The 27,623-nt window shown below is 32.4% G+C and overlaps 3 protein-coding genes across 5 annotated transcripts; all 3 read right to left on the reverse strand.

Annotated features, from left to right (window-relative positions):
• Positions 1-470: 470 nt before the first annotated feature.
• LOC144556605 (putative methyltransferase PMT17) lies at positions 471-5,655 on the reverse strand. Of its 2 annotated transcripts, none has more exons than XM_078304986.1 (6): positions 5,591-5,655; positions 4,184-4,884; positions 3,460-3,670; positions 1,883-2,180; positions 1,046-1,513; positions 471-959 (listed from the first exon to the last, which is right to left on the reverse strand). In XM_078304986.1, the coding sequence occupies exons 2-6, from the start codon at positions 4,877-4,879 to the stop codon at positions 734-736; spliced, it is 1,899 nt and encodes a 632-aa protein (XP_078161112.1). In that variant the 5' UTR covers positions 4,880-4,884; positions 5,591-5,655; the 3' UTR covers positions 471-733. The 2 variants fall into 2 exon arrangements, with proteins under 2 accessions (XP_078161112.1, XP_078161111.1); XM_078304985.1 differs by lacking the exon at positions 5,591-5,655 and adding an exon at positions 5,281-5,462.
• Positions 5,656-9,357: 3,702 nt separating this feature from the next.
• On the reverse strand, positions 9,358-12,360 carry LOC144557084 (protein neprosin-like). Its single transcript, XM_078305625.1, has 5 exons — positions 12,247-12,360; positions 12,056-12,148; positions 11,393-11,554; positions 10,294-10,440; positions 9,358-9,732 (listed from the first exon to the last, which is right to left on the reverse strand). Exons 1-5 carry the CDS (start codon positions 12,358-12,360, stop codon positions 9,358-9,360), a joined length of 891 nt encoding a protein of 296 aa, XP_078161751.1.
• Positions 12,361-17,553: 5,193 nt separating this feature from the next.
• On the reverse strand, positions 17,554-21,122 carry LOC144556389 (actin-7-like). Of its 2 annotated transcripts, none has more exons than XM_078304734.1 (5): positions 20,896-21,122; positions 19,611-20,078; positions 19,212-19,501; positions 18,630-18,953; positions 17,554-17,919 (listed from the first exon to the last, which is right to left on the reverse strand). In XM_078304734.1, the coding sequence occupies exons 2-5, from the start codon at positions 20,062-20,064 to the stop codon at positions 17,854-17,856; spliced, it is 1,134 nt and encodes a 377-aa protein (XP_078160860.1). In that variant the 5' UTR covers positions 20,065-20,078; positions 20,896-21,122; the 3' UTR covers positions 17,554-17,853. The 2 variants fall into 2 exon arrangements, with proteins under 2 accessions (XP_078160860.1, XP_078160861.1); XM_078304735.1 differs by having other exon boundaries at positions 20,981-21,099.
• Positions 21,123-27,623: the final 6,501 nt, after the last annotated feature.

A 27,623-nucleotide genomic window follows, 5' to 3' on the forward strand; every position in this document is an offset into this window, starting at 1 on the left:
CCTAATGGTTTTTGTAAAAAAAATAAAAAATAATTAATAATGCTGCTTTGTTAAAATTAATTTAATTAATTATGGTTTATGAAAAAATTTCTAAGACTATTCCATTATTATAATCACATCAAATGTCATGATCAAATCGCGATTTAGTTAGTCACAGTTTTTTTTTTTTGATATACGATTTTTTTTTTCACCGACCTGCCCAGAGCGCACTATAGAAACAGTAAAGGACGATCAATGTCAGAATATTTAATACTGGTGAATTAATATTAAAGCTACCTTATGTCCTTATCCCACTCTGAACACAAAACAGAGAGATTCATCAACGAATAGAGACAAAATGGCAGGGCCCACTAGGCATCATGGCACCAAAACCCATCTCCTCATGCCTCCTGGAATCCAAAGATTCAACTATCTTAAATAAATAGTATTTATAAAAAAAATAAAAATACAATGTTTATGTATCAGTGCAATTTTAACAAAGATTCAACTAGCTTAAATAAATAGTAAAAGAAAATAATACAGTTTCTGTATCAGTACAATTTTAGCAAAACATCAACCCCATCAGGATACCAGCTTATACAATCCTAACACTACATGGGGATAAAGAATTTAGAGAGATTACTTAAATATATAAATAAAATTGTCTTAATTAAGAAACTAACAATTACATAAACAGCATATTATGCCTAAAAGGAAAAGAGAAACAAAAATTTCTAGTGGAAATATGTTACTACTAGTGCTTTGCAGGGGCGTCAGCGGTCCAATAAGACTTGACCGCAACCAGAATTTTCTCCGGGTTGAACGGACCCGACTCGTGGTCCATGATCTGACTCTTCCACCTCATCCCGTTTGTTATCGTCTGAACTTTTGTTAAGACATCTACTGTGTCACGAATTAAAACTGTTCCTTCGGGACGCAATATCCTATCCATCTCTAACAGTATGTAGCTTATGTCACACCTGCATTGATTTGAAATTATCAAATGTTCCCAGCTCGAATAAAATAAAAATTAAATTTGTGTGCATTTAAGATTCGAAATACGTACCTGTCTTGATAAATGCTGAACACATTATCAGCGTGAATCAAGTCATAGGTTCTAGGGTATGTCGAGAATGCCTCGCACCAATCCTGGTACGTGCCTATGAACCCTCTCTCAAAAATGACACCTAGCGTGTTCTTGTCAGAGTGTGCGGGGACCACGTTCATAACCCACACATTGAACTTATCCACAGCTGCAGCAAAGCCACCGAGGTTTGCATTCATGTCCATGACGTTGCGGTACCGGCCTTGAGGCAGAGGCGGTATCATCTTTTTGTAGTGTGATATGCGGTCAATCCACATCTTGTTGTCTTCTTCGAATTTCTTGGAATCTATGCCAGGGATGGTCCCACGAGAGATTCTTGGTGGAACTGCAAAGGCCCGCTCAGGCCATTTGGGAACTGTGCCTCCAGCCACCTCATCTTCATCATTTACTTCTGGTAACGGGGTGATGCATGCTTCCATTTTGGTGTACCTGTTATGACACGCATTTGTATAATTTAAAATATCTTCATGTGAAAATTTAAACATTATTTCCACCAAAAACTATGCAAGTATCATGCATCTCTCTATCATAATGTCATGCCGCATTAAATACATCATATTCAAGTTTACAAGCATGAACTATAAACTCTCTTTTGCCATATTCATCAAAAATTTAGTAAATCAAGGTTCTCTCATTGTTTTTTGTTGGTAAATTTGAGAGAAAGAAGTGACAATTCGGGTAAATTTTACAGGAATTATTTAAGGACATATTTGGTGCTTTTCAACTTCATTAGCAACCGAAGAAACACTAAAAATTCAATTAAAAAAGAATTCCAGCATTTAAAAATAACACACATACCAAGCGGCATCGGCATTATCACTCTTGCAAATATGTGGGGTCTTGATGGTTTTCCGGTTTCTGACGCACTCCACATGGTTGTACGGTTTTTGCCACACGGCAAGATCCTCCTTTTCGACTACCTTTTTCCAGCAAAGCCGATTCGCCACGTCCTCTATGCTATCCTGCTCCTCCTTCAAATCCTCCTTTGTTCTCTCCCATCCCTGGTAATACTTTTTCCAGTGGATCGGTGGGCCCGACAGCACCCAGTATCCTCCTGGACGAAGGATCCTGTCCACCTCAATCAAGTACAATCCATCTGTTTTCACAAAATAAAATATTGATTAGGTTTCCACAGCCAAGTTTTTAAAAAAAAAAAATAAAAAATATTGATTAGGGTTAAGTGTAATTGTTTTGCCAAAGGTTGACTTGAGAGAGCATTTAGAGCCTTTTCATCTTATTTGGTACTACTAGGGTGGAACTATGCCGATCTGTAATTTATACATTTAGATAGCAAAATAAACAGAAGGGTAAAGGGGTAAATTTCACCTGAAATTACTCAACTTTTATTTTCAACAAGTGATAAGACACTGCTCTGAATGTTATAATTAATGTGTTTTTCTAGGCCTGATTGTTCACAATATGTCATATTTGTTATGCAATTTGAATTTGAAATAAAGTAATAAACAATGTTAAAATAAATCATGTGAAATATGAGTAAATGATGTGACCTACATCAGAGGGGCTATGAAGAATTTATATAAGTTATTTACGAATTGAATGATGGGGTAAAACTCTTTGGTTGAGAAAAACTTTTAGAACACCAAGAAAATATTAAATTGAGCTCAAGTTAATGTCACAATACCTGTTATTGGACAAAATAGGTATACCAGTTAATCTACGCCGCATGAAGTATAATGTCCCGTATGACACACATAAGATAAAACATAATTTTTGAAAAAATCTACAATATGATGTCTTTTATATATGTATATTTTGTATTTTTATGCATAAATATATAATATTTTATTTTTAAAAATCTAACATGACTTTTTTCTTCTTTTAACAGATACATACTTGAAAAAAACAATATGCACTTAAATTTTTTTTACGTGCATATATAGGTATAGATAGAGAAAAGTTGAGTTACGGTGCTTCATGAATTAAAAATGCACTGGTACTTCGCGATCAGATCTTGATTTTTAGAATTCAAACAATTAATCCGAGGCACTTAATGCAATTTGCGTATTGAAACCTTGTCGAAAACTATATTTTATTTTAATTTACCATTATTTTAGATAAGAAGAAATTCATCAGTCTAAAATATTTTGATTACCCAACAACAAAAGTTTTCTTCCCATCTGTAAGAAAAATAAAAGAATCTAAGTGTATTAAATTTGATTTCTAACGAGATTTCAATGTGTAGATCACATCAAGCAGCCATGATCAATTATTCGAATTTCAAAAATCAAGATTTCAGCACAAAGTACCATTGCATTTTACTTCGTAAAGCACCATTTGACAACTAATATATAGAGAGAGAATTAAATTGAAGGATCTATTATAAGTATGTGCGAGATAAACAAGGGTTGTTATACCATATTTGAACCAAGGAATTAGACACCTCGAGCAGTGAGCAAGATCAAAAGCCCGAGCCGGGTATGGCAAACGTTGTGTAGCCATTATACCAATCATTGCTGGTACACCTCTCTCCAGTGCAAATTGTACTTGTGCCTCGTGTGTGTCTCTTGGTGCAAATGACATTGTTACAACATTCCTTTTTAGTAAATAAGCTCCCCAACTAGCAACCTACAATATTAATATAAAGATTTATGAAAGAAAATTCTCCCCAAAAAAACTAGAATTAAAAAATGATCTCCATATTAAAATGTGTTTGGAGACCAAATTTTTCATTTTTTGGAACTGATTTTACTATTTTTTTAGAATTTTTGAAGATTATTGTTTTCTGATGGTCAATAATTTTCTGACAAAAAGTGATTTTCAAAAATTCTAAAAATATAGTAAAAAATTTCCAAAATATGTAAAATTTGGTCTCCTAGAACATTTTAATATGGAGATCATGTTGAGCAGTTCAGATCAACTATTTGAACTTTTGAAACGGAGATAAGGGCATAAAGCACAAGAGAGCCTGTGCTTTGTAAAGCACCTTAGCCCATCTCTTGTCATCTATACCGTTTTATTTTTTATAATGTTTCTACATTCTCTGTGTATATGGCTAAAAATTCAAATGCAGCAGATAAAAACTAAGATTTTGCATGTAAACACAAAAGTTTAATTTAAAAAAAATAAAATAATAATTACCCCACAACCAGTATCGACGGCAGTTCTAATACTACCATCAGTCAATGGTATAAGCTCGTTCATGTCATCAATATAAGCATCGGCCCCACGCGGGAACATGGTCCCACCGCCAGGAAACCTGAACCGGTCACCTTCAACCTGGATCCAATTTTGTACCGCCTTCTCAATACTCAACTCCTTGTGTGGTATGTTATCGTACCAGGCATAATCCCTGCACTGAGGCCACTTAAATGGGGTCTTATAATTTGGAGGTGCCGGTATCAAGCACCTTATCAGTTGGTCTTTACCAGGACAGTGCCGCTCCCGGTACACCAGCATGTTTCTCTCAAATTTACGGCCCCGGGTCTGGTCTTGGCAAGGTGTATACTCACTAAAATTTAAAGCACATGCCGGGAATTTCTCGATTGAGGCAGCAGTTTCATTTATGCTGAGCTGGTGGTGCGCCTCGAAATCTAGGGTTCCTTTAGCGGGTGAGAAAGATGGTACTACAGGGTCGGTGGTGACAGGTCTGGATTCACACTCAACTTTTGAAATGGTTTGGGTCGAATCCGATTTCGGCAAGGTGGTGTTTTGCCATGCACCTAGTATATAGAAAATTAGACAGAGACCTGATACAGCTAGAATGTATGTTATTCGATGCTTCTTTGATTCAATCAATTGGTGTGTTTTCGGCGAATTCGGGTAGTCTTTCGGCATTTTACCTGAAAATGAGAAGTAGATAGAAGTAAGTTAAATAGAAAAGAAGATCTGAAACCTGAATCAAAGAAGTTAATGCTTCAGATATTTTGAAATAGAGGGGTAGGGGGGTAGATCGCGTGAAATTTGTGAAGGAAATAATAAATGTTTATCACTGTAGTCTCTGATAATAGCAGACAGCTAATCAATGAACATGAGAGAAAAGCTTCTTAGACCCTCAGTTGTTTCAAATCATAAAATTTATAAAAACAAGTACAGTAAATCAACCAAATCATACCCTACAAACCACACAAAATAGTCAAATTTAGTGGCCATTTGGATGAAAACAAAGAAAATGCAAAAATGGGCAAAGATCAATAAAACCCAAAATGCAAACCTTTAGAGAAAAAAAACAGAGATACCTTTAGAGATTTAACAAGATCAAGAAATATCAAGTACTAGGTCAGTGACAATCACATGTCGCTCTCAGAAATCCATTTGAGAACAAAACCCATTCCTCTAATTAATGGTTAGGTATTACATATGAAAGTTAAGAAAACCCACAATAGAGCACAGCAAATGGGGCCCACTGGCCGACAGAGAATAATTTAATGGCGAAAAAAGAGAACCGAAATGGTAAAGCTTAGACCATTGTCGTCTATCACATGGATGTGTACTTTTTAAATTTATATATTATATATTATAAAGGAAAAACAAATCTTGTGTAAGTACCTGGTATCTCTGTTTTCGCCAAGAGGTAAAAAAAAAGGTGATTATAATATTTGAGCTGCTTTTGTTTTCGAGTTTTCTTTTATTATATTTTCAATTCGAGGGAAAAGAGGGATTATCGGAGTTTGACAGACTTAAAACCGTTTTGATTGTTTGTATATATAGCATTGCATCCTATCTGTGTAGCGGGTAAGATTGTACAGTGTTGAGTGACCCTTTACGTATAATTCACGCTGTCATGTTCACAGAAGATCATAATTCTACCTATTATCTCGTTTTTGCTATTTTTAATTCGAGCAAATTGCGTACTTCAAACCTCGAACTGTTAAGTTTAAATCGAAAACTTTTAATGTTGATCAATAGTAATTTGATAAAGAAAAATAATTTTTTTATGTTGATCGAGTTGGGTTTTTCAACAACCGACCAACAATAGTACGGAGCAAGACATTGTTGCCGACATGTAGGTCCAATGATTTTTTTTTTTATAGTTTCTCATTTTGTAATTTTTTCATTAATATATAATTAGTAAACATTTCACCTACTAAATAAAACTCTATTCTTTTGAAAAAGAATGTGGTGCTAAAAGGAAAAATATATGCACAGTCCACAAAAGATCGATTAGTTTGAAACTTTACTCTTCAATCTTAATTCAAACCCTAAACCCTAATTCTCCTCTGGGTTCTACCTTTCCGAACGGGAAAGAGAATGACGAAGAGGGGAGTGATCAGAGCCGATCGAAATTGAGAATGTGGTATTATCGGAATCTGGATCATTGAATCTCTATCTTGGTTGGAGCGCGATGGTGAATAGATCTGGTCATTGTTAGAGTGTAGTGGCGGTCGAAAAAGCAGATTCAATAATGAAGCGAGATGGCAAAAGGTGATTAATATATCGATTGGAGCGCGATGGTGAGTAAATTTGATCGTCGTTAGAGTGCAGCGGGTGTTGAAGAAGTGAATCCGGTCGTGAAACGAGATGAGAAATAAGGTATGAGAGTAGTTTAGAAGATTTAATGAAAATGAAATATGAATTTGTACTCTCACACTACATATTTATTTTTCTTGCTCTTTTTGTTTAAACGGACGAAAACAGTAAACACAGAGAGTGAAAGTAATAGAAGAAAATATTTCTTTTTTAACCTTTTATTAAAATCAAGTCTGAAAAAAGTTATTATAATTCTTTTATATATTTGACAATGATATGTTAGACATTACAGTCCTTTTGAACTAATTACCATGCAATTATGATGAACAAGCGTTTGACTTTACACAATCTTTAGGACATACGCATTTTTCTGAAAAATATTTGTGCACTTTTTAATTTTTTTTTAAACACTTTTGATAATTTGACCCTATTCATTTACAATAATAACTTTCCTGTTTTAACTGGGCCAATACCTAAAACCATGAAGGCATATAATATATTTGATGATATCTAATTATATATGGGCCTACATAGGCCCAGTATTTAGAAGCAGATAGAAAGAGAACCATGCATACACTGCCAATTATTAGTTCAGTAAGACGAGCGTTAAAATCCTACTAAATAATCTTTCCGCAAATTCTTCATGAAATTAGGGTAGACATATTAACACAACAAGTCTTATATTAACACAATATTTAAAAAAAAAAATGTATGAACAATTTTAACCCTTTTTATATATAATTTTTTTCTATTATCATATATTTTCATAGAGAGAGTTCCAATACTTTATGTCTTTCATATCTCATTATATCTCATATTTTATATCTTTGTTTTCAAAGTTCAAACCGTCGATGCAAACCGCTCAACGAGCGTTAAAATCCTACTAAATAATCTTTCCGCAAATTCTTCATGAAATTAGGGTAGACATATTAACACAACAAGTCTTATATTAACACAATTTTTTTTTTTTTAAATGTATGAACAATTTTAACCCTTTTTATATATATATATTTTTTTCTATTATCATATCTTTTCACAGAGAGAGTTCCAATACTTTATGTCTTTCATATCTCATTATATCTCATATTTTATATCTTTGTTTTCAAAGTTCAAACCGTCGATGCAAACCGCTCAACATGATATTCATACTAAAATATGTTTGGGGATGAAATTTTATAATTTTTGAAATTTTTTTACTATTTTTTAAGATAGATACAAAATCACTATTTTTGGACCGTTCAAAAACAATGATTTATGTAACTAGCTAAAAATAGTAATTTTTTTTTTAAAATGATAAAATTTCATCCCAAGTTTATTTTAGTATTGATATCATGTTGAGCGGTTCTGATCGACGGTTTGGACTTTGAAAATGAAGATATACAATATGAGATATAAGATATGAAAAGCATGATGTATTGGAACCCTCCTCCTTTTCATAATATTATTAATATTGTGATAATTTATTAATGATTTGATTTCCATAATTGCTTACATTAATGTTTTCCAATTTAAGCAAGTTCGAAACTTGAAGATCCTGAAATTTAATATTGTCTTTGTTTATTAAAATCTGATGTCAATGAAGATCAATGAAATTAACAAACAAATTATTTTGAACTATGTATAAATAATATATGGTGCAAACTACTAGAATTTCATCTTCCATTGTTATTATAAATTTCTTTTTCTATTTATTACTTGCACAAATCTGTCAGGAATTGTTTAATATATTTTCTCCTTTTTTCTATATATATTGTAACATGACGTACATGGTTCGAAACTAATTAATTTGGTGGAGCATGTATAAGGAACATAATTTGGAACCATTTAGATAATGTAGGGGTGTCAATGAATACGGTATGGATTGGATGCAGAAACATAATTTGGAACCATTTATATTCAAATTTATTTATAATTAGTCTTATTCTTACCTATCCTAATTTGTTAAAAGAAATTGATAGATGAACAAATATAAAAAAATATCAATTAAATTGATACCTAATTATATAATTTAATCTAAAAATATAACACACAAATAATACATTAAACACATCATGTGCATAATATCATAAAATATAAACAATTATAATTATTAAATCATTATTTAAAAAAATAAATTAACTAGTAATAATATAAATATTTTATATTAGTCATACATTACTAATGAAGAAACTATAAAATGTTTAATAAATCAATTTTGCATAAATTACTTAATGAAAAAAATTATATATAATATTTGTATAAACCAATTTCATCGTAATAATAACAATATATAATTAAACGTAAAAATTAAAAAAATGATCATATATAATTTTATATTTATCAATTAACTTATAGTGTAACGGATATGAAAAAGCTCATATCTGTATCCTTATCTAGTAAAGTAATGATAATTTTTTCTTATCCATACCCTTAAAATTTGTTGAAAAAGCTCATATCCGTCCCTGCACCTTTACTTAATTAAAGTGCATTAATCGCTAAATTAGGATCATTTTAAGCCAAAACAAACATGGGCAAACTAAAAGATTTGGGTTCATTGGGGTGGCCACAATAGGAACTGAATCTTCTGCTCTTCTGTAGGCAGAATTTATATATATCTCTAAAGTCACTGACACGTGAATCCATAATAAATTTTGAGACAAAACTATATTTAATAATATTTAAATGTCAAAATCCATCTAAATCCATATGTCAATAATTTTAGGGACAGAAATTTCCAGCCCACTGAAGAGTTGGTGATCCGGTTCCCTCACAATATCCATATAATCACAACTCGAAAAATATAAATTTTCAAAGACAGAGATTCTCATCTATGATCACAACTCTAAAAGAAATTAATTATAAGCTTATCAATTCTTACATACAGCAGGTCCCCCATAAAAGAAATTATAACCTTTTCCAGAAGATTTTTTAAAATCACTTGTTGTGAAGCAATCGTTTCTGTCTGTAATATCATATATTACATCTGGTTCTGCTATTTGACCGAATTCATTAAAAACCTTAATATTGCTGATATATGCTGCCTTGTTTGCTCCTTCACAAGCAACATGTCCGCTACCCATAGCAGGACTTGTTTCATTTTTGTGATACGTAACACCGCCTGTCCATACAATCTTAGTTGCATAGTCAAATGTGTTGTTAAAAAGAGCTTTTGGCCACCACCCGATCAAAATGGGATTGTTATTATCATCGCGGTATAGAGACCAGTCTTGTGTTTTCTGATCCTGCAAAATTATATTATATTAAGAAAATAGCACAATTGAGAAAAGAGCTACTTATTTAATTAAATAAGTAATGTAAAGCAAGTATGGGTGTCAACGGGTACGATACGGGTTAGGAGGAGACATTTTCATATCCGTATCTGTTATGATAATGAAAAAAATATATTTACCCTTACTCTTTTTTGGAATACGGTACGGATTAAAAAAACGCCATTGGCATCTTGATTTGTGTTTCTGATAAAATATTTTTCAAAACAAGAAAAAAAAATAATGAATACAACTAATTTATATTATGAAATTTTAATAAAATATAAAATTTTATTGTTTCATGTATCATCTTCATACAAATATATTTCTATATATATAATTTTATTTTTATAGATTATCATATACGATAAAGGATAAGATAATATAAAGATCTTTACCCGTACAAGATAAGCTAACGAAAATAAAATGTTACTTTTATCCATATTTTCATATACGATACAGATCGGATAAAAGAGTGTCATTAACACCCCTACTAAAGCAAGAGACATCTTTTAACAAAATAAATAAATATAGAACCTTCTTTATGCTCAGTGTAACAAAATAATCTTTCCCATTATATGTGGAGAGTGGTGCAACCTTTCCTCCTGGAACTGGTGCTCCAGAAACATTTGAAACAACAAAGCCTTGGCAGGTAGTGCTATAGCAAGTGTTGTCATCTGTTGTCTGTATAGAATAGAAAATTAGTAGGTTCCTATGCATAAGTGTTTTGTAATATAATATTATTTTTGAAAATTTATACGGTATAGTTTTGATGTGTATACGTACAACCCATGCAGCAAAAAGTCGCAAATCGGTGCCGCCAGAATATAATTTTGGATATACCTGAGTAAATTTATATATATATTATGATTTTGTTAATATATTCATCAAATATACAAAATCAAACATCAATCATACAAGCTCGCTCACACATTATTTAGTTTAGCGTACCTCATAGAATGCAGCTGATATATATATATATATATATATGTTAAAAAAGGATTCAATTGGATTTTCATTTATTTTTCTTTGTTAATAAAGCAAGTATTAAGAAACCAGGAGAAAAGATGCTCTAATATATTAATTCAACCTTTGCATATAGAATTAAACCAGATTATTTCTATCTAAAATTAGATTATTATCATATGATTTTCTAATTTATTAAATCAACCTTTGCATATAGAAATCAGATTATTTCTAACTAAAATCTCTCATAACTACAAGAATTGGACAATATTTGCAATCGATACTGTCGATATACCCTCGCGAATACTATCGTCGCTAATAGAAACAACATCTTTCTATTGATATACCCTCAGAGATAGTCACTTTTTACCCTAGTAGATATTATATATATCTACTATTCAGATACGGAATTAAAATTTAAAACCATATTTGTATATGTATCCACACGGATATTTAGATAACGGATATCCGTATCTAATTTTTCAATACGGACTCGGATATTGTCAGATAATATCCTATCCGTTTGCAACCCTATTTAAAGAGTGCGCTCAAAAATTTATTTGAGGAGCAATTATCAGACTCTTTTATAAAAAGCACCTAAAAACCTCTTATAGTAATAGAAAATCATATGCTACTGAATTGGAGAGAAATTAATTAATAAAATACGTACATGAAATCCAGCAGCCATACCATAATAATTTCCAGAATTTTTGTTCCAAACAGCTATGAAAACTCCACTGTCTGAGTTGTAATTGACATCTGGTATTCCCCATGCTGATATTCTAGCTCGTGTACCCGTTAACATGGGGCTTGGAGTAGTGAAGCCAGCATACTTTAATTAAAAATTCAACACAAAAAAACCTTTTTATGAGTCACTTTATTTGTATAAAGGGTTTCAATATCTTATGTTTTTCATATCTTATTATACTTTATATTTTATATTTTTGTTTTTAAAGTTCAAATTGTCGATTCAAATGTTCAACATGATATATTCATACTAAAATATACTTGGAATGAAATTTTTGAAATATTTTTACTATTTTTTTAGATAGGAAGAAAATCACTATTTCTGAACAGTACAAAAACAGTGATATTGTACCTATCTTAAATAATAGTAACTTTTTTTTTTCAAAAATAATAAAATTTCATTTCCATGCGTATTTTAATTTGAATATTATGTTGAGCGGTTCAGACTAACACTTTAGACTTTAAAAATAAAGATATAAAATATAAGGTATACGATGAGGTATGGAAGGCACGAGATATTGGAACCCTCGCTGCTCCTTAATTAAACGATGCAAAATACATAAATTTGAAAATTTAAAGTATTTACATGTATGTTGACATTTGATGGATTGTCATTAATAACATCGGAAAACAAACTTGAAATAATTCCCGGGTGATGGGTTTCAATAGATCTTCCTTCCTGTGAAATAAACGATTAAATAATCAGTATTACACAAGTAAATGTACACATTTTGTACAACTTAAGTTTTCCAATTCAAAATTAAATATTTTACATACCTTGGCTTCAGCTTGTTCGCCTTCAACTTCTACAAATTTTGTACCTTCAATACAATTATAGTACAAAACAGAGAAGCATATCAAAATCAATGTTAGAATTTGCTTATAAGCCATGTTGATAACTGCTTGTAAGGACAAATAGCCTTTTATATACTAGTTATTATGCATTATCTAGAAAGATAGAGTGCTGAGAAAAATTGTCAGATTTATGACACTTTTGTTTTTCAGTCCTTAAAAAATTGTCAATCTCCATAATGTCTGGTTACTGTCGTAACTAGATCCAATGCTAGCATGACAGGTGGGTCATCAGCTGTGATACCTTCCTCCTTGCATTTATAAATTTAATTCTGACTATATCTTAGTATATTATTAATTTCATTCTGACTATATCTTAGTATATATATTTTTTTAATACAAATCTTCCGCATTTATGAAGCACATATATATAAATTGAATAATGCACTTCTCAAATTGCAGAAAACATTATTTTTGCCCTGTTTCTATTTAACCAATGGAAAAATTACATCATATCAAAGAATCAGCATTTGATTTAGTAGCAGGGCCATGTTGAAGGTGTGGAGAACAATTGATCTTTATTTTATTTTTTTTCAAGAGTTTTGTACTTGTGTCTTATTTTCTATATAAAAAAAAAGTCAATTATCTTTAGAAAATCTTTTATCCATAGAAATTATTAAATCCTGACGTACGGAAATAGAAAGAGTGCATTGTTTCCAACAAATATGAAAAGATCTGACTCGTTGAGTCTGATCCAAAATATCTGAATCTGACTCAATGGTCCATATCCAAATATTATGTCTTTCTAGAATCATCTGCGGATCAGAGCTTGATTCTCCTCTAATTGGAAAGTCCGGATCCAAAAAAAAAATATGGATCTGAATTATTGAGTCCGATCCATAATTTATTAAAATTATTAAAAATGATGCACTCTTTCTATTCCCGTACGTCTGATTTTAATAATTGTTACTGACAAATTTTTTTTTTTCAGATTTATGACACATTTGCAGTTCGATCCTTCAAAAATTGCTAATATCCATAATGTCAGGTTACTATCGGAACTAGGTCCAGTACTGGTATGGCAGCAGGTGGGCCATCAGTGTCATCTCCTCAACTTTGTTTTGTTCTTCGAATGTGATAGATATTACTATATATAGAGATGATAATATAACTAGGTCAGGTCAAGTTCAGATTATATATTCAAATTAAGTTTTAACTTTTCAAAATAATCAAATCGGATTAGGTTTAAATATACAGAATGAATTGATTTTGGAGTCAACTCAGATTTTTTTTCATCTGATCAGCGTTTGATTTTAAAGATTGTACTATACATACAAAATTAAATAGGCATGCCAAACAAAACTAAGAACACTCTAATCTTGTCCCATTCATCTCAAAGTGTCCACGTGCCTGCCGTCCAGACCATGTCCCATCGTGCCCTTTGTTATTGGCGGAATGTCCAGTTGGACGCTCAATCCTCTCCAAAATCTTCAAAAAAGAATTTGTACAGTCAGAGACGGACCTAAATGAAGGGAATGAGGGTCAACTGATCTCCATTTTTTTTGAAAATTTTGTATTTAGGTATATTTCCTATATGATTTAGAGTAAAATGTCATATATAGTATTGTAAAATTGACCCCATTTCCTATAGGAAAATTTTATATAATTGACCTCATTGTGTGTTTGATCCCCATAGTTCGAAAGTTTGGTTCCATCCCTGTGTACTACATAGTTATTCGAAAATCTAATACAAAAAAGAATTTGTACAATTTAGATTTCAATTCTTAGGATTGTTGTGGACAAATCCAACAATCAAATTTAATTTTGCTTGCAACATCAAATAATGATTATTTGTCAACAACAAATTCCAATTTTGGAGGGGAAGAAATATCCATGTAGAAAGCAAAGAGAACATAAGAAAGAACTTTTTCTTAATGTAATGATAAAATAAAGCAGAAAATAGTTCTTTGTAATTTTATTTTTTTGCTTTCGACCGATCGATTATTGTCTAAAATTTTGCTTAATTTCTGGTGAACATAAACTCTAATGAAATATAACTATAGCGATCATGATGAACATAAAATTCTAATTACATAAAAATAATACTTAATATGTCAACACATAATTAACATTTTCTGGGGAAATTTTAGGGGCGTTATATGAGTGAATTCTGAGAAAGAATTTTTTTCAAAATTCTGATGTAGTGCATTTCAAATTGGAAAAAATTTAATATCTCTGCACACAAATACTCCAAAATTATACAGGGGCTGTTAGACGTCTACATCGGAACCCCAAAATTGATCACTATTGAGGAAAAAACAGAAAAATTTGATCATATGCTTTTAAAGAAGTAGGTACTCTATTTCTACATTGTTGTAAGTTGTAACTCGTGAACAGTCTACTAGTGGCATTTCCATTTTTAAATAGCTCTTAGTGTACTTAAATTTGACTACAAGATATATTTAATTTGCATTCCCATTTAGTAATTTCTTAATTATATTTATACAAGTTTGATATTTGGAGCAGTGTTTGCTATCATTTTGCTGTGTTAATTTAAAGTCAGCAATCCACTTAAAATCATGTTATTTGTGAAAACCGAACGGACAAAGAAATGACATAATTGGAAATTTCCAATCAATGAAGCATTACTCCTGTAGTCCTGTATTAGGCATATTAAAATTTCCAGTGAAATTTTTAACAGAGCAGTTTTAACTTCATGCAGTACACGGATTATAGAATGAAAAAAACGCTGCATATGATTCGTTCGCTGCATGACGCCAAAACTGCTCTTTTAAAATTTTCACCCAAAATTTCCTAAGTTCCTTGTAAATCAAAACACCAGTTCTTTCCCATTTCACACTACTCTCTACTATAAGAAGCCCCTTCTCCTCTTCACAACCAAACACCAAGCAACCATTGACAACCTAAACAGACCCCAATGGCACCTTCTCTATCATCCCCAAATAACACCGGCACAGTCACCGCACCGACCGCCCCTGCACTGACGGCTGCACCTGTGCCTGTGCAAGTAAACTTGTATCATGTCGATGACAACGGCATCTTGTTCATTCTCGCACTCATCATGCTAATAATAACCATCACCGCTACAATTGTTGGTTTGATAATCTATCTTTCGCAGGATATTCCCAGCAATCAATCAAAGAAAGTCCCACCACCGGGCCCCATCAATGCGAGAAGGGTAGTGGCACTGGCACCGGCACCGGATGCTAGTGCAGTAATTAAAGGAAACAATTGTACTATCTGTCTTTCTGAATTCCAAACCGACGAATGCATACGTGCGCTTCCCGAGTGCAAGTTCACACAACGTTTCCATGTGTCATGCATGGATATATTACTGAAGAACCACAATAAGTGCACTGATTGCCACACTTTGACAGCAGAGCCTAGTGAAAAAGGAAAAGCTATTGAAGAGCCTTGAGGAATTAATTAATGAGACTAATTGTGTTGCATCAAAGCTTATAATCTCTGTACTTTTAGTACAGTATTTCTATATATTAATTATGTGGTTCTAGTTTTGTGATGTTCTATATGTTTAGATGAGTTTCCGGTGGTTTGGGGTTACATAATTCAGGTAACAGTACTGGTTAATTACAAGGTTTTGAGATGGGGGATAGTGGAAGTTATAAGCTTGACGAATAATTACAGGTTATATATTTGACTTATCTTAATTTTCCACTTATATTGTCAGGTCAGAAGTGTGTCATAACAATCTGATATTAAGTAGGTTAATTTTAACAAAAAAAAATGTAGAGGAAATAAAGAAACCCATTTGAGACTTAGTATAGATATTGGTATTGGATATATTAGTACCAGTATATATAGGACAAGATATGAAGCAAGCAACTTCCAGCATTTCATCTTTTTTAATATAATTTCTAGACTTTTAGTGCTTTGTGCCTCAGAAAATAATGGTAATTTTGAGTTTAAAAAGTTATTATATGTTTTTTAGAGAAATAAGTTATTATATGTTAATTATACATATTTAAGTTAAGATTGCTATTTAATTTAACAAATAGGAAAATATGAGAAACTCTGAAGAAGATATTATCATATTTTCCACATTTGATTAGTACACTTTCAAATTAGAAATGTATTGATAGCTATGCACACAATAAACCGAAAATTAGTGCTCTCCGTTTCTAGACTAAATCAACTTCTTTGCTTTTCAAAGAAGCGACTATATCTACATATAAAGTAAGAGGTATCTGTGGATTTTCTACTTATATATGGCCTCTGCTTTTTATATTTGCTATTAGTATATTCTGACAACAAGTTATCTTCTCATATTAATTGAATAATCTATATTTGTAAGCAGGTTCGCTGGTGAATTAATGTCTTCCACTACCCAAATAATTTGTGTTAGATGTTTTTGTAATTGAATGTATATATTATCTGTATGATGAAAGTACTTTGTCAGAAGTTAGTATAATCATATCAAATTATCTATTCATTGATAGCAAGGCCGCCTCCGTCTAATCTCAACCGCCTACCTCTCTAGCACCCCTCCCCTTTTGTGTAAGCCTTTCATCGCACACGACACAAACATCATGGTTATGCTCTTATTTTCTTCTTTCTCATTGTCTTGCTAATCTCAAAATGTGCTTTTTGAGGTTGAGAATTAGTTTTGGGGATTAATTTTTTTTTCTATTTAGAGGAGTTAATTGTGGTTGGGTATGACAATTATGTGGACAATTTGATGTCCTGTTCAACATTGTTTTAGTCTTCATGTAACTTTTTAATGAGATGGATTTATATTAACAATAAATTTATTTGACAACTCCAACAATTAATCAAATAGTTAACAAAATAAAATAACTAAATTATTTATATCTTTTTTATAATTCAGATTGGTTATGTATCAAATTTTGTGCAATATAAACATCGATTGGTCATATATTGAGAAGTTTGAAAAATTAATGATTTGATTTTATAAACACTTGGTCAATAACCAATGATTCCCAACTTCTATCAAATTCAATGTACAACCTATCTACATTATAGAAAACATAACATTTGAAGAGAAGGTTTGCAGAATGTCTTCTCTTTTAAGTAAATGAAAAATTATGGTAGATGTGAAAAATATGCATTAGAAGAGAAGGTGCCATGCTAATTGAAGCTCACTTATTTAAGTCAGTGTGACAAAATAATTAAGTAGTTACTACTGAAATGTGGAAATATCAAATCAACAAAAGCTTAAAGAAAGATTTCTAGCAAAAAAAAAATAATAATAAATAGGTGAGAAGCAAGAATTTTGCATTAAACAAAAACTCAGAATCTCCTCAATCAATAACAATATATTTATGTTATATCAGAAAAGGGAAAAGAATCATTTTTAAAAGCTAACAAATGAAATTAACTTCACACAAGAAAGCCTGCTAAGTACTTAATATTACAGAACAGGCGATAAACAAGATTGACGAAGGAATGGCGCCTAGTTTGAACTACTCAATCAAACAAACAAACAAACAAACAAGCAAGCAAACAAGCATCACTCTCTCATCTCAACAAATACCTATTAAATATTAGACATGAATGATATATAATATAACACAATGGAAGTAGAGTAGTTGTCTAGAAACACTTCCTATGGACGATAGAGGGTCCCGACTCGTCATACTCTGCTCTAGATATCCACATCTGCATATGAAACAAAAATAAAAATTGTTTAGCAGCTACAAGAGATCCAAAGCACTAAATACATGGGGGAACATATTTAGATTTTCCACACTTTGATTAGTTGATCCGGTGCCATGTTATAAGCTCATGTTCAAAAGCCGCACAAATATGTTATCACTTATCAGCATCTTTCTTTTTGTTTTTGTTTTGCACTTCCTAGCATTTTGTAAACATAAAGGCCAATGAATTTAGGAGTGAGGCTATGGTACTTTGCAAAGCGCACATCGATACGTACAATGGATCCATGTTTTTGTTTTCAAAGTCCTACAGTCGATCCGAACTGTTCAACTACTTGGAGATCAAATTTTATATTTTTTTAGATTTTTTTTACTATATTCTAAAATAAGTAGAAAATCACCTAATTTAAAAATTCTGGACCATCCAAAAGTAGCGATTTTCAACCTATCTAAAAAAATAGTAAAAAAATTCTAAAAGAAAAAACGTACAATCCAGTCTTCAACTACATTTTCATGGAGATCATGTTGAGTGGTTCAGCTCGACAGTTTCAACTTAAAAAAAAGATATATGAATCCATAGTACGGGCCGATCTGCGCTTTGCAAAGTACCATAGCCTCACTTACATATTTAGTTACCCTAACCATGCTTAGGTCACTTTGCAAGTAATTAGGGAAAAGCAGTAAAAATTATGTTACTGCTACTTTAGGTTTTACCTGTTGGAATGTGCTCAAGGAAGCCAGAATAGATCCACCAATCCAAACACTATACTTCCTCTCCGGAGGTGCCACCACCTTAACCCTCATGCTACTAGGAGCAAGGGCAGTGATCTCCTTGTTCATCCTCTCACCTATGCCAGGAAACATTGTGGACCCACCACTCAGAACAATGTTGCCGTACAGGTCCTTTCTGATATCCACATCACATTTCATGATAGATTGGAACGTGGTCTCGTGTATGCCCGGAGCTTCCATCCCGACTAGGGATGGCTGGAACAGTACCTCTGGGCACCTGAACCGCTCTGCCCCAATTGTGATCACCTGTAAAGTTACCATTGTTTAGCATTCCAGGATTACCAATTTATCAGTGTCTATATTTATGCAAAACCAAATAAATATTAAAAAAAAAAAAAAACAATGACAGTATGTTTTGGTATGTTCTGTTCCACACCCAGCACTCAATCTCTTAAATAACAAGAGATAATGCTATAAATATTCTTTGTTAGGTATCATAACTAGTAAATTATCGTCACCAGCCTCGTAAAAATGTTTGATTTGACTACTTGGCATTGTACCAACCTGGCCATCAGGTAGCTCATAGTTCTGATCAATGGATGAGCTGGTCTTGGCAGTCTCGAGCTCTTGTTCAAAATCAAGTGCCACATACGCAAGCTTCTCTTTGATGTCTCTTACGATTTCACGCTCCGCAGTGGTAGTGAAAGAATAACCCCTCTCAGTCAAAATCTTCATAAGGGCATCAGTCAGGTCTCGGCCGGCAAGGTCAAGACGTAGGATTGCATGGGGAAGTGCATAGCCCTCATAAATTGGTACTGTGTGGCTGACACCATCTCCAGAGTCAAGCACAATTCCTATATTCATATGAGAAAAAGGTGTACATTTCAATATAATATATTGAAGGCAATAGCTACCTATATATGTAAGCAATAGAATATTCAATTACTTAACACTTTCACGTACCAGTGGTACGGCCACTAGCATAAAGGGAGAGAACAGCCTGAATGGCAACATACATAGCCGGGACATTAAATGTTTCAAACATGATCTGAGTCATCTTCTCTCTGTTTGCTTTAGGGTTTAAAGGCGCCTCAGTGAGCAGCACTGGATGCTCTTCAGGTGCCACACGCAACTCGTTGAAAAATGTATGGTGCCAGATTTTCTCCATGTCATCCCAATTGCTAACAATTCCATGTTCGATCGGATATTTCAATGTTAAAATACCCCTCTTAGATTGGGCCTCATCGCCAACATATGCATCCTTTTGACCCATTCCAACCATGACCCCAGTATGACGAGGCCGGCCCACAATACTTGGAAATACAGCTCGTGGTGCATCGTCCCCCGCAAAACCGGCTTTTACCATTCCCGTTCCGTTGTCACAGACAAGAGGCTGGATATCCTCGGATTCGGCCATTGTATGAAGATAACCTTCAAATAGTGTAAGATCAAAAGTTTAGCACAAGACAGAGAGAATGAACACTTAATAAACTTTTGTACAAGATCATGAAATTTAATTTATGGTGGTACCTCGATACAAATTCAATATTGATTAATAATTGTTATATTTCCTTATTTCCTTCTCTAAATTTATGAGAGGTTACCAATAGATGAGTTCTTGTGAGATGTCCAATCAAAATCACATGGTCCTTATTACACTTTAATTTTTACATGTATTTTCTAATATGATTTGAATTGTCTGATTTTGATCTGACAGCCCATGTTTCTGTGGTGCATCGGTACCAAATCACAAGTTGGTCACTAAATTTTAATTTGGCTAAAGACATTTACTTTTAATTTGTTCCAATCAAGTCTTTTTGTTTTTCTTACAGTGAGAAAATAATGGAATATTTTTTCCCTTTTTGCCCCTTTCATGCAACTTCTTACCCCTCCATTTGCCTCCCAATTCCTTTCTATTCTTCCCAATTTCTCAGGACTAATAAATGTAATCAAGATTTTGTGCAATATAGCAATCAAAGAAAGTAACATGGACATTTTTTGATTGGTTGATTACTCCATTGCACAGAACCTTCGCATCAAAATTGAGGTACCAATTTGCAATTCAGGTACACTTTGGTGAAATCACAAGAATTTTACCACCTATTTATTAGTTAATTTACACTGCAAACGACCTTTTTTCTCCTCAAATGTCAAGAATTTCCCAAATAGATAAACTAGAGCACTAAGTAAATAGCATGAACTTGTTAGAAAAAAAGAAACTAAAAAAGAAAAAAATAATAAATATCACCTTGGTATTCTTGCTTTGAGATGAATTGAGATAGAGAGAAGAAAGCTTGGATGGGATATAAACAGAGCAAAGAGAAAGAAAGCACCTTTTTTTTTTTGTTCTAGTGGGCAAGTGCACTAGAAGCAACGCGCTTTTATTATAGATTTCATGGCTGAAATGAGAACATCTCAGCATGCTATGTAATTGGGTTGTAAAGACTAAAGAGTCTGATGCCCTTCTGGAAAGTTATTCTTGCTTTAGAAATTATAACCATTTTTGTACTTCTAGTTTTCCTTTTGATTTTCTATGGCAGTTTCAGCTAGGTTGTCTGTGTAATGGGTTTATGAGAAAACTTGTTTGGATGTTTGGAAACATCAAATTAGAGATTGAGGTGCCTCATTTACATTTTATTTGAGCAAGGCTACGATATCGCGTATTGGTTCATACTATGAATCAATATTTCTATTTTTAAATTTTAAACAGTTAATTATAACCAATGAACATGATCTCTGTATGAAAATATAGTCAAATTTTACCTTCTTTTTTTTTACTTTTTGATAGATAGGAAATTACTGGATCAAAATATTCTCAACCGTTCAAAAGTAGTGATTTTCTACATATTTAATAAAATTGTAGATAAATTTTACAAAAATGTAAAATTGGTTTATAAGTAAATTTTCATATAGAGATCACGTTGAACAGTTCATATCAACTGTTTAGACTATAAAAATGAAAATATTTATTCATAATACAGACCAATCTGCATCATGCATATTACCCAAGGTTCTAAATAGTGCGCTATAGCGTTTTCGGACCATAAAAGCTATGGTGCTATCAGCGCTATAGCGATACTATTTGAGCATAGCGCTGTTTTTTTAACCAGTCCGCTATGACGCGATAAACGCTATTTAAACATTTGATTATTACCATAGCCTCACTATTATTTTTGCTTTTAGGCTTTTAGGCTTTTAGGTTGCTACAGTTTCATTTCTTTTCCCCTTTTTTTGAAAGGCAAAGGTTGCTAAAATTATGAACCGAAATTATTGACACAGATATCTCAGCTGGGGCCTTAAAGATCGTCTAAGTAGGGTTATACAAGTGAAACTTTTACAAAGTGTTCTAATTGATCCATAATTTTAGCTCATACAAACTTGTTGGAGATCTTCTATGGCAATGCCGCAGAAAAACTTGATAAAATTTTGCTTGGATTTTTGAGTCTAAAGTGAACAGATAATTAACATTTTACACAAGTTTAGTTAATACTTGTTAATATGTGATTGACACTTTGAAATTTAATAGTTGATGATTGTTAATAAATTTATATTAAACAACTTATGATTTAATATTTAACAAGAATTGATGCTTAGAATTGACAGTTGTTTAATTTTTTTTTGCATTTCATTTGGTGTTTAGTTTGAAAACGTAAAAAAAAAAAATAAAAAAAAAAAAAAAAAATATATATATATATAGAGAGAGAGAGAGAGAGATGGGCTACGGTGAGTTGCGAAGTAAAATGCGTTTCTACTTCACGCCGTATTTTTATTTTGAAAGTCCAAACGACCGATCCGAACCGTTAGATATTTAATCCATATTGAAATGTGCTTGGAGACCAAATTTTATATTTTTTGGAATTGTTTTACTATTTATTAAGCATTTTTGAAAATTGCTGTTTTGCTGTGAATAGTAAAAACAGTAAAATTTTCTAGACCGTCAGATCAGCGACTTTCAAAATTGCTTAATAAATAGTAACAAAATTCCAAAAAATGTAAAATTTGGTCTCCAAGCACATTTCAATATGGAGAACAAGATGAACGGTTTGGATCGACGTTTTGAACTTTAAAATCGCAAAATATGAGCGTGAAGTAAAATAGTCACTTTACTTCACAACTCACCGTAGCCTATCTCTCTCTCTCTCTCTCTATATATATATATCTCCATTCTATTATTAAGCACATTGGGTGTCCGATCTGCCAATTGCTACGATTGAAAGATGAAACTTTGGATTTGATCTCAGCCTCCAATTACATAATTTGTCTTCTTTTGATTAAATGCATCTATTTTATGTATAAAAGTCTAAATTTAGTTAAAAGTATACTCACCACATGTGCTGCCACATGATATGTTACAATTAAAATTGAACAAATTCTGAAATTTAGCGATATATTTATTCATTTCCTTATTTCTTTGTTTCTATATTTCTCCTCTTCAATTGAGAAGACTCCACCTTCCATTTTCTCATTTCTTTGTTTCCTTACTTCTTCTTCGTTTCTATACGGATCATAATGGAAATCAATTTTTTTTTATTTCCTTATTTCTCTTTCTTTGTTTCTATACATATTGATGTGGACAATTTAAAATCTATTTTCAATATATAATATATCAATGTGCGTGTGTGTGTATTCTAAATTAGAAACAAAGAAGAAGAAGAAGAATACAAAATTGGAATGTGTGTAAGTATATATTTATCTTATAATATATGTGTATATATATATATCCTATACATACACATGATAATACTTTTTTATTTATGTTTTTTTATATCATATTATATGTCGATATTGAATTGTTGTATGATATTTGATATTAGATTCGAATCGAGCTATTATTTGATATTATTGGTACTTAAAAATAAATAATCATCACATCATCAAATTGTTATTAGAGATCACGATTAAAGTTAATTAATACAAAATCATATAATTTTTCTATTAACATGTGTCTTAATTTTTAGATAATTATTATTTTCATTGATATATTTGTTTCTTATAATATATCCCCGTTGCAACGCACGGGTATGATACTAGTATATATATATATATATATATATTCGCGAGTTATGTTACCTTAGTTTAGATGTTTGAAAACATCAATTTAGAGATTAAGGTGCCTCATTTACATGTTATTTTGAGCAAGGCTACGATACTATGCATAGCGCGTATTGGTTCATAGTTTCATACTATGAATGAATATTTCTTTTTTCAAATTTTAAACAGTTAATCATAACTATTGAATATGATCTCCATATGAAAATATAGTCAAAATTTACTCTTTTTTTTAGAGAGATAGAAAATTACTAGATCAAAATATTCTCGACCGTTCAAAAGTAGTGATTTTCTACATATTTAATAAAATTGTAGATAAATTTTTTTAAAAAAATGTAAAATTGGCCAACAAGTAAATTTTCATATAGAGACCACGTTAAACGGTTCATGTCAATTGTTTAGACTATAAAAATAAAAATATTTATTCATAGTACAGACTAATCTGCATCATGCATATAATTACCATAGCCTCACTATTATTTTGCTTTTAGGCCTTTAGGCTTTTAGGTTGCTACAGTTTTATTTCTTTTCCCCTTTTTTTGAAAGGCAAAGGTTGCTAAAATTACGAACTGAAATTATTGACACAGATATCTTAGTTGGGCCCTAAAGATCATCTAAGTGGGAGAGGGGGGTGTCCGATGGGCATCGGACCAAATCCGGTTCGATGGGGGGTTTAAACCGTCAGATCTGCTTTAGGATTCGCACTCGCAATTTCGCGTCTGCTTTAAAATCCGTACACACGAATCCTAAAGCAGATCTGACGGTTTAAACCCCCCATCTAACCGGATTTGGTCCGATGCCCATCGGAAACCCCCCTCTCCCCATCTAAGTAGGGTTATACAAATGAAACTTTTACAAGGTGTGCAGTGTGCTAATTGATCCATAATTTAATCTCATACAAACTTGTTCGAGATTTTCTATGGCAATGCCGCAGAAAAACTTGATAAATTTTTGCTTGGATTTTTTAGTCTAAATTTTATCAAGTTCAGTTGATACTTAATGTTAACATGTGATTGACACTTTGAAAGTTAATAGTTGACGATTGTTAATAAATTTATATTAAACAACTTATGATTTAATATTTAATGCTTAGAATTGACACCTGTTTAATTTTTTTTTTTTGTTATCTTCTGCTTTTTTTATTATTTATCCGTACTCAATAAGTCAAGTTCACTAGCAAACAAAAACTTCTACCTTTGTTAACTGAGCCAGATTTAGGCTAAATATCATCCTTAAAAATTATTTTAATAGAAAGGTAAAAGTTATATAACTCATAATTATAAGATCCAATATTAGAACTGGGTTTTAATAATGTCTATGAACCAGACTGGTTTTTCTCTTGGACAATTTCATGTATGTCTATGAACCAAACTGGTTTTGTAATTGAAGCTAACTGCTAGCACTAGAGTGGAAAAAAAAGTGTCGTGCCGTGTTGTGTTGTATCATAAACACGTTGTAACTTTGGTCTCGTGTCATTGTTGTGTCGTGATCAAGTTAATTTTTTACGTGTCGTGCTGTGTTCTGATCAAAATATTAAGGGGTGGTCATGGCATACGAATAGTCACGCTGTGCTCAAATGTATTGTGACCAAACATGACCATTTGATCATAATTTAAGTTAGTTTATTTAAGATTAACTATTTAATCAATATCTAATGGTTCTAGTTACATGTGACTCGCGTGATCACGTAACTTGTCGTGACAATATTTCAAAAGATAGTCACATCATGCAAATAATCACAGTATGTAACTGACATGCACACCGTGTCGTTCCGTGATAGAACCGGCTCCGCCGCCCACTCTAGCTAGCCCACATTTTTTTTTTTCTTTCTAAATTTCTCAATTTGAATTTGCATTAGAAAAGGCCAGCTCACACAAGAGAAAACAGAGAAGCGATAGATGATATTGATGCGTTTGGGCTTGTGGGCTGCATATGGCAGCCTTTTACAGTTTGCTTGCCAGATATTCTAAATTTGAAAGCGACTTTCTTCCTGTATTAATTTAGCTTTCCGCAAAAGCCTCTCCAGTCCCCCACTTGAGTTGCTTAAAGAGCTTTTCCTTTCCACCGAAGGCTTCCTGGTACGACACTAAACTATTCTCATAAAAAAATGGGTAAATATTTGACAGAGTATATTTTGCTTTATGCAGCGAGCAAATCATTTGCGGTGTAGGTGTTGTTTTGGTTCTATTGTTTGTGCGTTTTATGAAGTAAAAATTACTCTGTCAATATCTTTAAACACCCCCCAGAGTGCGTATCCTCTGAGATATCTCACCTTTTGCGTGACCGACGTGTCCGGTGCCTATTCGGGGGTGATGTAGGGGTCAGTATTATGTGTGCTTTGAGATTCGTGCAGAACGTATTTAAACGGTTGAGATTTTTCATTAAGTCACGCAAAGTTTGAGATATCTCAGAGGATACGAATTCCCCCCAACTGCAAAATGCGAGTCCGCATCGTCTGCATTAACTCAAAAGAGCATCTTTTGAGTTAATCAATATCGACCATCTGATTATAAACGGAGCCCATCCGGCGCCCTCCTAAAATATAGTGGTCATCAATATTAGTGCGGATTTAATTCACACGAATCTTAAAGCTTATCAGACGGTCCATATGTATTAACTCAAAAGATTCCTTTTTGAGTTAATGCAGAGGATACGAATTCCAAAAATGCTACATGCCCCGGGACCAGAGTGCGTATCCTCTGAGATATCTCAACTTTTGCGTGACCGACGTGTCCGGTGCCTATTCGGGGATGATGTAGGGGGTCAGTATTATGTGTGCTTAGAGATTTGTGCATAACGTATTTAAACGGTTGGGATTTTCCATAAAGTCGCTCAAAGTTTGAGATATCTCAGAGGATACGAATTCCCGGGACCAGGGGATGGATATGATGGGTCAAGATCTCTCTCTCTCTTGATCTCTTCTTTTTCTTTTTGTGGGAAAATAATATTTTTAAGAGAAAGAAAGAGACTCGGTTTTTAAATTTTTATGTATTTAATAACAAAATCACTTCGTTTTTAAATGTTATATTTAAATGTTTTTAAAAAAAAATGTTATATTTATTTGTAAAACCAAAGATCTAAACTTGTTAAATATATAAACATGAATGTCCAAAGTAATTAATTAGTTAAACTGCCTACGGGCTTCTCTCTATCAAACAAAAAGGTAAATTAGTAAAATCCACTATTAATTTAATTTTAGTAAATCTAATATCAATCAAATAAAAAATATATATAAGCATTTGTAAAATACTAATTGATAAAGTATTTTTTTTATTTTGACCCATACTATTCAGTGCACCCCATCTTCATTGTTAATTATGATTATACAGAATCTAGTTTTATCATCAGCTAATTATTCTTGGGATTTTGAAAACAAAAATATTAATATGTAGTATGGACCAATCCGCACCATGTATGGTACCACAGCCTCACTCATTTCTTTGAGAGTGAGGCTATGGTACTATACATAGCACATATTGGTTCGTTTGAGGAATTCAGTCATTGCCTGCATATATGACAATAGTCTCATAAAATAATTTATTACGGAATTTGTTGAGATATATAGCATTTATGAGATCGAGAAAGCTAACCCAATCGAGCCCAGAACAATCACTGATGCGTTCAGTGGGACGTTTTCCGGTTATGACTTCTACTAAAACAACTCCATACGAGTAAACATCGCTCTTATCCGTCACTTGGTTAGTCTTGAAATACTCAGGATCGACATAGCCATGAGTTCCTTTTACCATGGATTGAAAAACAGCGTCGCCAGCATCGGTTGAACTGAGCTTGGCAAGCCCAAAATCAGCAATCTTACCATGAAGTGTACTTGTAAGGAGAATATTCGAGGATTTTATGTCTCGGTGGATTAACGGCTCATCTACAAACAAAATAAAAAATTACATTGTCAAATGAAAAGGTATGAAA

This window comes from Carex rostrata, chromosome 7 (genome assembly GCF_964058835.1).
Source record: "Carex rostrata chromosome 7, lpCarRost1.2, whole genome shotgun sequence".
In the NCBI taxonomy this organism is placed as follows: domain Eukaryota; kingdom Viridiplantae; phylum Streptophyta; class Magnoliopsida; order Poales; family Cyperaceae; genus Carex; species Carex rostrata.

Excerpts from the sequence above, each read along its gene's own strand:
- LOC144557084 (XM_078305625.1), bottom strand. The coding sequence starts at position 12,360 with ATGGCTTATAAGCAAATTCTAACATTGATTTTGATATGCTTCTCTGTT. Across the intron at positions 12,149-12,246 it reads GCGAACAAGCTGAAGCCAAG|GAAGGAAGATCTATTGAAAC; the intron begins GTATGTAAAATA and ends TTTATTTCACAG. Across the intron at positions 9,733-10,293 it reads TTACACTGAGCATAAAGAAG|GATCAGAAAACACAAGACTG; the intron begins GTTCTATATTTA and ends ATAATTTTGCAG.
- LOC144556605 (XM_078304986.1), bottom strand. The coding sequence starts at position 4,879 with ATGCCGAAAGACTACCCGAATTCGCCGAAAACACACCAATTGATTGAA. Across the intron at positions 3,671-4,183 it reads CCGTCGATACTGGTTGTGGG|GTTGCTAGTTGGGGAGCTTA; the intron begins GTAATTATTATT and ends TTAATATTGTAG. Across the intron at positions 2,181-3,459 it reads AATTCCTTGGTTCAAATATG|ATGGATTGTACTTGATTGAG; the intron begins GTATAACAACCC and ends TTGTGAAAACAG.
- LOC144556389 (XM_078304734.1), bottom strand. The coding sequence starts at position 20,064 with ATGGCCGAATCCGAGGATATCCAGCCTCTTGTCTGTGACAACGGAACG. Across the intron at positions 18,954-19,211 it reads ATGAGCTACCTGATGGCCAG|GTGATCACAATTGGGGCAGA; the intron begins GTTGGTACAATG and ends GTAACTTTACAG. Across the intron at positions 17,920-18,629 it reads CCTTGAGCACATTCCAACAG|ATGTGGATATCTAGAGCAGA; the intron begins GTAAAACCTAAA and ends TTTCATATGCAG.